The sequence below is a fragment of the Tachysurus vachellii genome, chromosome 19, assembly GCF_030014155.1.
Source record: "Tachysurus vachellii isolate PV-2020 chromosome 19, HZAU_Pvac_v1, whole genome shotgun sequence".
NCBI classification, from domain to species: domain Eukaryota; kingdom Metazoa; phylum Chordata; class Actinopteri; order Siluriformes; family Bagridae; genus Tachysurus; species Tachysurus vachellii.
Window position 1 is genome coordinate 7,924,714 of NC_083478.1, and position 12,708 is coordinate 7,937,421.

Here is a 12,708-nt window from a genome sequence, read left to right on the forward strand (position 1 = left end):
AGCTTATGTCCCGATGACCGGTCTTTGCATTACGATTAAAAGCAGTATCATTAAAGTAAAAAATGTGATGTGCAGTCAAGTTCGAGTGTATGCACTGTTTAAACGAGTGTTCTCACTGATACTTTTGTGATTTGCGGAGTTTTGACAAGTTTTATAGCCTTGATATTGTTTCTTATTCAAAAGTGGTGACAGAAAAAACAGCACCCCCAACCTGAAGCCTCTTCACACGCCTCTGTTACAATCACATCTTAATCAAATTGAATAATTAGGCTTAAAAACAAATGTATATGTAAGGGAATCAAGTTTAACAATTACATGTAATATTGCTCCAAATATCATCAATAATGGTGTGTGCAATACACACACACACACACACACACACACACATATATATATATATACCTACAGTTTTGATCTTTTGAGGCTTTTCATTAAGTTATTTATTTCCACTATAACACTTGTGTTCCTGATATTATATAATAATTAATATTATTATTAATTAAAAGACTTTTAGTCGACTAAAACTTGACTAAGATACCTTGAGTTTTCTTTTGACTAAAACTAGACTAAAATGACGAGACTTTTAGTCGACTAAAACTAAGACTAACAAAAAAGATGCGAATGACTAAATATGACTAAAACTAACAAGGACATTTGGCACAAGACTAAGACTAAGACTAAATTAAAAATAGGTGACGAAATTAACACTAGTTGCAAAGCAAACGGTCTAACTCCTAAATCACCACCCACCAGTCTTCTTCTGTTCTCCTTCCTCTTCCTCATCTTCATCTTCTTATTTTTAATACCAGCACTATAGCATCATTCACATGTCCATGTACTCATTAAAGATGAGTTCCTGATTCTGATAAATGATCCTACCGATTCACACCAGACACATCCATTAAAGACCTAAATAAAATATCTATACAGCTCTATGTGTCAGTAAACAAGATGACATAAGGTGCAGCCAAGAAATCTCATTCTTATGCACCACTGTGTAACAAAAAATGAGTGTTTACACTGAAAATACCAAGAATAAGTGCACTTCAAGTAAATGGATGATGTTGATGCACAAGTGTTGAATGTTGGATGCTTCACTCGTGACAACTGAAGCTTTGCTTATGTCGTGGAAGAGGGGCAGGGCTAATAAGCACTGATGCTGTACGAGAAGAAATATCCAAGATTGCAGATATGTAATATATACAAAGATATACAAATGACTAGAAATATATAATAGGAATTCTTATCAATGCCGAAGGAGGAATTATTTGGATCATTCATTCATTCATCTTCTACCGCTTATCCAAACTACCTCGGGTCACGGGGAGCCTGTGCCTATCTCAGGCGTCATCGGGCATCAAGGCAGGATACACCCTGGACGGAGTGCCAACCCATCGCAGGGCACACACACACTCTCATTCACTCACGCAATTATTTGGATCATCTTTCTTTAAAAAAAAATAAAAAATCGAATATATTTTCTTCACTATTACTCCACTAATGAAAAAAAAAAAACTATTTACTTTAGAAAATGGAGAGACCTAAAAATTCAAACTGAAAATGAATAAATAAATAAAAATGCTGTAGCCTTACAGTAACGTCACAGTGCTTCGGCTTCAAAGCAAACTTCTGTTCCTGATCTACAGACATTAAAGACAAGCACGACATCAGTAAACAGTCATGACCTTCTGAAACATTCAAATAATGTTCTATCCTAAGGCACGGATTCTAAAACACAACAGCGGCTCATGTCTGTTTGTTATATTTGAAAAAAAACAACCCATTCTTTCTTCCTTCCTGACTATTTTCTATTTTGCACTCCTGTGGTGTGGAGAAATTCTCTCCGATTTATTAAGCCGAGGACAGAAAAGGGAAAGTGAACGGGGCGGAAAAAGAAGAAAGAGAAAAAATACTTTCTCTGGAAAATAATCTTACACACAGTTGCGATTACAGAGTGGAGAAAGTTCCAGTAGTTGAAGCAGACTTTGGTAATTGAGATGGGTTGCATATTCTCTCAGTAAAAAAAAAAGAGACCTTTTCAGAAGCAACAGAAGCCTCTTTGAAATATCGGGCCGTCGTCTCCGAGGCCTGTGCCGCAGAGCTACTGCTCAAGGACTCCAGCTGTAACAGTTTGACAGCCATATGCTACTGTGGGACAGCCGCTGGGAACGTGAGCACACACACACACACACACACACACACACACAGTGTAGCTACATCTAAAGTTTTTGGGGTATGCTCATGGGAAAGTGGCACTGTAAAAATGAGTGCACGAACAGGAGGGAAGATTTAAAACAAAGGGAAAAGTAATAACTACACATAAACAGGAAGTCTACACTTGTTTTGAGTGCAAATGCGTGTGCACAAGTATAGAAGCAACCCGATAATGAGAAGGTGTGAGAGAGCAGCAGAGACTTCGGGAACCCGGTAATTGCTATGATCAGCTGTCGTGGGCTAGGGGTATTAGAGAGATGTGGCTCAGAAAGCATAAGTATAGCTTCTGTCATTCCTGCTTTCACACACAAACACACACACACACACACACACAACCTTCATGCCACTGGAATAGCTCTGATGCCTCAAAACATCATCCACTTTCTCTTTCTCAGAGGAAGCTTAATTAGTCCCAAACATCATTACAGACCCAAAACGTGAGATAATTAGCAAATACAGGCATGGTGTTTACAGGATAAAAACAACAACTGTCAGGTCTTCCTCGATCTCCCAACATATACCACCGCCTGTAAATATGGCCACACCAGACTTCACTTCAAGAGGCTCTGTTGTACAGTTGCCAGCTGTACAATAAGGTGCCTGTTTATATACCATTTATCTAGAGCTACTTACACTGATCTCATCTATACAACTGAGCAATTAATCTTGTTGATCTGAACTCACAACCTTCCAGTAGGTCATCATCTTAACCACTGAGCTGCCACTGCTCCTACACTCAGCTCCAATCTGCCCTGATTTCCTGTGGTAACTCCTGGTTTGTGACGTTGCCTAGTGTTTTCCTGATTTATGTGATTTGACTAGCCCTCGTGATTCAGTTTGCTAATCACCTGACCTGTGCCTGTTTTCTACTTTGATATTGCCTGACATTTTGGATCTGTTTGCCTTATCTTTATTAAAGCCGCTTCATCTGCATTTGCATCCTGTCAGAGTCTTATCATTACCTGACAACGCGAGATGTCGTCTTACTGGTACATGATCGAATATTCCCAGATTTCTGCATTTTCTCAGTGGAAGTAAGTAAGTAATTTAATTTAATCACTACATAACCCAAGCCTGAGATGCTGGAGGAGGAAAATGAATCATGTGTGACATCAGCATCATCCTTAATTTGATTCTTTTCGAAATTATTAAGTGTCATATTCGCCCTATAGACCGTTTTTTTATACACATAAACCCGTATATACCGAAAACGCAGCACTACGAGGCCTGACATCGCATCAGATTTGTGCATCTGACGTCATTCGCTTTATTAGTCCCAGCTTTCACCACAGAGCCAAAGCTTGAAGAGATTAGCACTGCTGACAGCTCCTATGGCTGCTCCTCATCGCCAGCACTCTCGAGCTGGAGGACCTGTGAACTGTCAAACCCCATTGCGGCTTCTCAGGACTCGATCTCTCTCCACCAGGCTATTTAAAGGTTTTAGTATTGCGTGTGTTACAGTAGGGAGTCTCTAAGCCTCCTGTCATGGAGTGCCAGCCACATCATCATGCAGGGACACATTGTAGCATGTTCCCATGCATGAAAAGACATCTCTTGAGCCATTGCTTCACATTAGGTCACATCACTGAATGACGGGGGGGATAGAGTGTACTCGTGTGTATCTCACGTCAATATTTTCTCCGTCCTGCTCAGAGTAAGATGTTTATTAGCATGTTGGCTAGACACCGAGAAGTGAAGGAGGGAAATATTAGTACGAGAGAGGCAGAATTTCCCCCAGAGGCACTGTTTGCTTTTTTGCCGAAGCACTTATCACCAAGCAATGGCTGCAAGGGCATACAAACTTTTTCTCTCCACGCTTCATGAATTTAAACAAAGAACTCGTTTAGGATCCATCCTCTAACCACAGGCGAGGCATCTGAGGGAGGTGAAAGCCTGAGGAAGCAGACTGAGGTGACTGACGAGTGATCGGGTGAGCGATCACAAAGTAAAGAGGAACGAGGAGGGAAAAAAGAGGTATGGTGACAACTTGTGATGGACATACATTAAGAGCTAAGCACAGAAAGAGGACGGGCTTCAGCTGACAAGCCTCAGCTAGACTGACGTTAAGTAGTGAAGGAGAAAGGAAGAAGGAGACGTAAGGGGAGCGGAAAAAGTAGGGAAAGGTCGGATTAGAAAAGTGTGCACTCTATAAACCATTTTATTGCAGCTAGATTCTCAAATCTGAGGTGTTTCAGCTCTGACACTAGTTCTGTCTGCAAAGACTACTTATAGGTCTATATTAAACCACGTGTTCTAATATTTCCATAGTAATGATTCACAAAGGGACTTGTATTGCTGCCGCGTCACGTAAACAGATTCAGTGTGAGGATGCTTAAAACTTTTAGGCTTATGTTGGAAGGAGTCTCCAGTGTCGCTTTATGTTTCTTGACCTGCAACAGGGAGGGCTTTGGGATTATTTAGTAACAAGCTGCATTTTCTTTTCTTATTAACAGTAATAACAAAAAAAGAGAAATTAAAGAGAAAAAAAAACAAGGCGGGTGAGTTAACAACTGTTTAAAGCGTTACAACATAATTGATAACAGAATCTAACTTTAAGCAACAGTAAATCTAGCTATAAATTCATAAGAGCATTTAGTAATAAAATAAAAAATGAATTAAAGTTGAATAAAACAATTTGTGACAGGCTGTGAGTGGAAAACAATCAGGGGTAGAGGACATCATCTTGGGTCACATCCCACCGTGTCACTGATTCCTTTCCTATAGTCATGTTTTATTACTTACTTACTTACATAACACACACAATAATGAAGGCTTCCACAGTTACCACGGTGACCCAGATTCACATCTCTCTCTCTCTCTGTCTCTCTCTCTCACACACACACACACTGAAGGTCGAGGCTATATATATAATCAGACTACCCCTACGCTCCGATCTGCACCTCTAATTGGATTCATTACCCACAGCTCACCAAATCCTCCGCCGCTCAATGATCACTTAACTTTTTATCTTGGTGATTATTGATTCATCTCCTTCACACATATAGAAAGCGATTCATACAAAGCAGAGTTATTTTTAGTTGGTAGATGCTGTGTAATAAACATGCAAATTTTCATCATTAATCAGAGTGTCTTGTCACCTACGGCTAGCTATTCATCCAGTTGGACGTCTCGGTGCCGGAGATCTTGTCTTTATAAGCCACTTCTCTGGTTGGTGCAAGAGAGAGAGAGAAAGAGAGAGAGAGAGAGAGAGAGAGAGAGAGAGAGATAGCAGGAATACAGGGTTGTTACTGTCACCAGGCCTGAGACATGCATCCTGCTATCGTGTTGTGTGTATTTGGGTCAGCAGTGTGCACACTATCTGTACACAGAGATAGCGAGTGCCTGGGCTTCATACTGTATAATTAGTTTCACATTACCAGCTGCACTCTCTCTGAGTTCCAGTCCACAAAAGTGCCCATGTGTGGGACCAACGCTGGCACACTCTCACACTCCGATGAGCTCATCTTGTAGGCACAAATGTGTTGCTTTGGCATTTGAGTTAACTGTGCCTAGACCCATGTGTGTGTGTGTGTGTGTGTATGTCAGAAAAAGCTAAACTTACACTGTCAAGATAAATAATGCAGTAAAGAGATTGGGGTGTGTGTGTGTGTGTGTGTGTGTGAGAGAGAGAGAGAAGGTTGTCTTGAATACTCGACACAAAATCAATTCTGACGTTTGGAGGTGATGCGATTTTTTCGTTTATTTAAACCACACCGCTGGTTAATTTGCAATTCTGATTGGTCAAAAGGTATTGACTGACTGTCTATAGCAGCACGCAGGCAGTACAGTAGTTACGGCTGTAATTCAAATCTGAGGTTTATATTAATGAGCTCGTTCTAATACCTCGTCGTTTCTATAGTAACAGCTCATTCACAGGGGCTGACAGATGCTCTGTATAATCTAATGCTAATAAAAAACTGATGAAAAAGAAAACATGTGCGCAATCACTGTTGTGGTGTTTTCTGAGATGTTGATGCTGAAGGATTCTTCGGTGACAAAGCTGTATAAGTCTGTGACCTTTAATTACGGGAATGGGAATGTTTTGGGTTTGAGGGAACGAGCTGCACGTTTTTACTTATTGATGCAAAAAAAGAAGGCTCATGAGGGGAAAACTATTTTGAAATAATGGATAAAAATACATCCCGTTTTTTAATAAACAGAAAATAAGTAACAGAAAACAAGTAATTGCTGTGATATAAGAAGTTATACTAACTAGAACATTATTAAAGGAAAAGAATGAACAATTTAATGGTGTAACAAAAGAAATGTTACCATTTTATTTTGGTTTGTTTTCATTTATTCAATCATCTAAATAATTTCTTCATTTTATTTTATACATTCTATACATGACTTCATTTTTTTAATTATTATTATTATTAATATGTATTTCCTGTTTATTTTATTTCTTAATTTGAATGCTCAGTTAATAGATGATTTATTTATTTATTTATTTAAACAAAAATAAATTATATATTATAAAAATAGGTTCTGCTCTAAAATGCCTTTTTGGTGTATTAACACTTTATTAGTATTTTGTGTAAAAACGTGTTAATACTCCTTCGATACAGTTAAAATTTCTTTCGTTTGTGTGTCTTCATTTTATTTTTTAGTTAAAATAGAACTCCAGACCACAATTTTCCCCTGAGACCAGTTCCCTAAAGCTCAACTACGGTTGAAAACAGCTTTCACGCTCCAGCAATTGTACTGAACTTTCAGTCCAAATGGCCTCATGTGTAAAAAAAAAAGTTTAAGTATAAGTGTAGTTGTGTGCAGACAAAAAAGAGTGCTAGCTATGTATCACAGTGAGAATATTGTCAGAGTTTAAAAGCACTGGGAGCACAAAAGGCTCAACGTGTTCTGTCTCCATTCGGTATCTCTTTTTTTTTCTTTCTCAGTCTGATGGAGACAGAGGCCTGACCTGCCCTGGTATTACGCTGGAACAGAATGAGACTGTGTTCAGGTCCACTGACAGTTTTGACACCACATCATCTTGCATTTTCTCTCTTTCCTTTGTGCCCGTGTCTCTTAGCAAACACTCTTGACGTGACACGTTTCTAAGTTCATCTAGAAATAACTTTTCGGTGTTCTGAGTGTAAAAAGCTTTCTAATATTACCTTTCTGTCAAACCACACATCAGTTCGCCAGCATATGTTTTAATCCGCTCTTGTGTGGTGCAGCCAGGGTTTTGCCTCTCTTTTCTGACCTTGCATGCCTTTATGGGTCACCACCCCCAAAAATTCCCAAAGTCCCCTTTCTCTCTTTCACAGGTCACGTTGATTTTGTTCTAAATCAGAGCCGTGCTCTCCCAAGCTGCGCTCGGATACGGCGGCCACACCGGCTCTCTCAGGACTACAGCAAGCGGTGAGACAATCCCAGGAACTTAGATCAACACTGACATGCTTTTAAACAGAGTGGCTACCACTACACACACACACACACACGCCCACCCACACACACACACACACACAGACAAACACCATCTAGCTGTGTCTGTGTTATTGATCAGAGTGTGATGAGGGGTCCACTGAGATGCTCCCCAATGCACAAGAAACAGTTTTGTCGTTCCTGTTAAAGGAACTTTTTGATGTGGGCAGCACTCACACACACACACACACACACACACACACACACACACACACACACACACACACACACACACAAACTTATCAACTGACATGATGCCAGGACTGGTACAGGGTGCTGTTTTTCAAAGTTGGACTGTTTTTCTACTGGTTTGAGACCTGAACTGTTATATAAATCAGATGTAGGAGTTTATTTGTGAACAGCTTAAAAAATAAATAAAAACTGAAGGATTTTGTTAGTTATACTTAAAGTCCTTAAAGTCGAATACTCCAGCATCTACAGTCTTCCAACATCCTCCGATCCTCTATTAAGTCTATATATGTACAAACATGCTGCATTTATTAAATATATTTACTTACCACGTAGCAGTGGCAACACGGATGTATAAAAAGATCTAATACGGATCCATTGCAATAGGAGCAATAGGAGAACCTGCAGCGAACTCACAGACCCAAATCTCACAATAAGCCTGGCCCTATTCCATGACATCACTGGTCCTAAGCTTCAAACCAGCTGTGTTTCACTGAACCAGTCTTGGGTTAAAAACTGCAGAACTTTGAACTGAACTGAAACATTGTCAGTAGAACAGAGCTACGATTCTCACATGGTCTAGCTCAGAAACAGACCTAACGAGACAAGAAAGGAAAGGATGGGCCAGGAAATCCACACAACAAGGTGCTCACTAATTAACCATCAAACCGGATGGAGGCGTACGGATCGCAAGCCGTCCCTCCTCTCGGTGCCTGCCGTCTTCCCCTTCACTAACACTAACACTGAACAGCCTGCCTCAGCTGCACAGCTCTGCTTTTGATGTTTAATTAAATCCAAGAGGTGTTTGCCGAGCTGTATTTAAAGTAACGACATTTAAATACTTTTTTTTTCTTAAGAAGGAAGAAAAAAAAAACATACTGTAACCGGCCGCTGGCAAAACCGTGAGAAGACCGAACCGCTTACTTCGTCAGAAAGAATAAACTAAAGGAAAATAAGTGCTCTAACAGTTGACGCAATAATTTATGCAGCTTTCCAAGAAGACAAGAAAACAATGCTAATGAGTCATACTGGGTTATAACAGGGAGAGAGGGAAAGGAAAAAAAAAAAAGGCAAACAGAAATGAAGTTTTTTTGTCTGTCACCACAGCTCATAGAGCTCAGGGTGTGTTTGTGTGTTAGGAGAGAATAAAGCTGTATGTATAGTTAGTGTACGCACTGTAGGAATAGCATATACCAAGCTCAGAAGGATGAAAGAAGGGCCACGATGACAGGGATGCAGTAAAACCTGCATGCTTTTTTTTTGCCATGCAGGATTTAAGCTAGGAGTCACAGAAGCAATTCTGTCCAAATTGGAGGAAGGGATAAAGGGATTGAGAGAATGAGAGATGGCTAGCATTGAGTTACATCACCCAACCAGCCCTTTAAAGGCCACAGGACGGAGACCTACAGGTCAGAGTCCACATAAGAGAGGTCAAAGGTTGAGCTTGCAATGAGCGGCGAGTCCTGCAGCAGCCCTGATATCACACTGACAAAGACAGAGAGAGAGAGAGAGAGAGAGAGAGAGAGAGAGAGAGACACTGGAACAGAAAGAAGACACTTTAAGGACAGGCAACAAGGACATCTGAAGCAAACGGACAGAGAGGAATGTAAGGGTGGAGTGGGGTGATCGACTGGCACTGGCGGCATGACGTGGAGGCCATGAAGTACACATGAAGTCTGGGTTTCATGTCTCAGATGAGGACAGGGATGTAAAATGAGTACCATTATATCTGCACAAGGATGTTTAATATAAAGACAGACGGACAGACATAACAAAAAAATATACACTCACCGATCAGACAAAACACAAACATATACAAACCCACACAACAGTTTTCATAAAACAAACTTCCATTGACATCAGAGGCCGTATTTTTCCTACTTACCACAGGGCCCTTGCTGTTTGATGCGGATGGCGGTTTGGCTGAGACACTCGGCACGCCTCCTTTCGCAGTCGTTAGGGTATGTGTGACCATCGTTACCACACAGAGGCGCGTAGGTGCTGTCACATCTGATTGGCTCGCAGGAGCAGCGTGCCCTTCCATGCTCCAACAAACACACAGCACTGAACTTACAATTTTCCAGGCATTCCTCTGAGAACACACACACACACACACACACACACAGTAAACATTACCAAAAGTCCAAGTAAGGCTAAGATGTTCCATGCCAATCAAAACTCACTGATAGTGCTTCTGAATCTAACGCTCTCCCAATCAGACAGCAGATATTGACTCACTCAGGGGTTTTGAATTAATTACCATGCCTGATTATTTTAATCAATTATCTAATTTCATTCAGATTGATTTGAATCTTTCTATTTTCTATTCACAGTTGAGGTAAGCCATCACAGTCATGCTGTACAGCGTGATAATTGCAGCATCCTTTGATCGACTGAGGGAAAAAAAAGATTGGACTTATTATGTTATTGTACAAGCCAGAGCTTGATTTACGTCTGATTGCATTAGCCAACCTGATTTTAAGGCTGCGATGCTCTGTACATACTAATGAGATCTTTTCCGTGAGTTCTTCTAAACTTGCTCAGATAAGCTTGCAGACAGAAAGCTGGTGAGTTAATGGGATCCAAAGATTTAGTACATGGGATGCACAAATACTCACGTAAATAAATATTCATATAAACCCACGCAAGCGCATACTCCTTTACACTTGCCAGTTGGACGGCAGAAGCTCAGACACAACGCCTCCATCGCACAAGCCTGGGACTAACTTTTGCACACAAATAATAATCTACTGTACACAGAATCCGGCACGCTTGTTTTATGTGCACGGCTGCAGGGTGTCGCAGCGAGGCTCCGAGGATCTTTTCATCAAAGTCTCAGATCCAGTGCTGCCACAATACACCTGCCAGCACCCGACAGGCAAATTGGATTTGTGGAGATTGTTATCGTGCTGGCATGACAGTGCTGCTAACCCAACTTAATTTGTCCAAAGCCTGCCCCTCGTCTCAGCTGTGAGAAAATAAATCCGGTGCTGCCGCGGGGCGTGTGCTCAAAAACGTCACGTGTGGATAAGCCAGTGCTTTGCGACTCACCTTGCTTCTTGCATGGCCCCGAGTGAACCACTTTCAGCAGCCGTTCCGTCTGCAGAGCCGTGCGCTGCATCTGGCAGGCGCTGTTGTAGCTCCTCCCGTCACTGGCACACAGCTGTTCGGGGTCTGGCGGACATGCCGAGGATGGGGGCAGTTTCTGAGTCTTTTGGGTCTGGGAGTCATACACGCATATTATGTTGAGGCTGTTCTGGTGTATGCGGCATGGATCTGAATGAGACAGAGACAGATTTTTTTTTAAACAAACCTGGAAAAAGGTTGAGCTTCCTCCACAAAACTAAACTGCTGCTTGTGAAAGGCAGCTAAACACGCTTGGCTAACTTCATTATGATCGACAGCGGGATAAAGAACGCATGGCCTGGAATAGAGTCTTGGATATTTTTGATGAATTTGTCTTTTCTGATCACATCCTGCTGTGAATGAATGACGGAAAACGCTACATCTGGGTTTTTTTTTCCTTTCTTTTCTGAACACACGGTACTGAGTAACTATAATTCTGTAACTATAACTAAAGGTTACTGTGCATTGTACTGCTGAAAAAATATGTTCTCATGATCTGTCCTGATGACATGAACATCTTTTAAACTGCCACCTGATACCTGATACAGTATGTATTAGGGTTGAGAAAAACGTTGCCTATTAGATGCATCTTGATTAAATTATCAGGATACTTTAATATCCTTAAAAAAGTATTATTCTACATAGACAGTATACAGTATGTCTATACTGAGTCTGTATATATTTTTATTATGTCTATATTCAAAAGCAACAAAACACAAAGTAAAGCACATCTTTTTCTTCATCCTATTTTTGCCCAAACTCCAAACCCGACTGTTGTCTGCAATATGTCCAAGCTGTATTTGAAAGCTCTGGCATACCAACATAAGGAATATAACAAAAATGTGAAATCACACCGCTCATTTCCGTCCAGAAATGCTGAAAAAACTGTTCTGCTTTTCCTGTTTCAAATCTTCAACATGCTATGGAAAGGGTAAAGCAGATTAACCAGGCAATTACAAGGTTCATCTCTAAAGATCTGGGACTCAATGCTGCACAAGCTAGAGCCAAGAACAGGAATAACGTAGAATGCGGTAGAATCAAGTATTCCAGTTTCCCTTTGTTGCTTTAAATGGAATCGCAGTGAATTCAATTCAATTCAAGCTTTTTTTTATAGCGCTTTTTACAATTGACATAGTCTCAAAGCAGCTTTACAGAACATAAACACAGAACAAAAGGTTAACATAAAGAATTCAAGATATATTAGATATATTAAATGTGTTTTGTTTTTATCCTCAATGAGCAAGTCGGAGGTGACTCAGGTGACTGTGGTGAGGAAAAACCACCTTGAATGGAAGGAAGAAACATTGAGAGGAACCAGACTCAAAGGGGAACCTCATCCTCCTATGGGTGACACTGTAGGATTGTAAATATACAGTCCGACAAATGTTGTGTTGATGCAAAAGACCACATGGAGTTGGCATCTCGTCTTTAGTATCACAGAGAATGCCTTGATTTTTTTATTTTTTTTGTTACTTTGCTTTTTAAACCTTTTTGAATTCCAGACTATTGTTAGACATCTTAATTCACTAAGCATATAAAACACTGCAGCCTGGAACTCATTCAGATGTACAGCTCTACAAAACACACCCACTTTGAAAGGATCACCTGCTCAGACACTAATACTGTTATATATAACAGACAATGAGTGCAGAACAAAAGAAGAATCAAATTCTAATGCACTGATGGTCAATATCTTCATATTTACTATCTTCAATCACAAAAATAAGTTACTGTTTCGTGTTTGTAGTTTGTGTG

The 12,708-nt window shown here is 40.5% G+C and overlaps 1 protein-coding gene across 4 annotated transcripts in view; it reads right to left on the reverse strand.

The window, feature by feature from the left end:
• Nucleotides 1–12,708, reverse strand: part of agrn (agrin) — a 239,980-nt gene that overhangs the window by 79,439 nt on the left and 147,833 nt on the right. For all 4 annotated transcript variants that reach the window (XM_060894549.1, XM_060894548.1, XM_060894547.1 and 1 more), the window contains 2 exons: nt 10,879–11,103; nt 9,713–9,919 (listed from right to left, as the gene is read on the reverse strand). In XM_060894549.1, the coding sequence (XP_060750532.1) occupies nt 9,713–9,919; nt 10,879–11,103 (432 nt within the window). The remainder of the gene's footprint in view (nt 1–9,712; nt 9,920–10,878; nt 11,104–12,708) is intronic.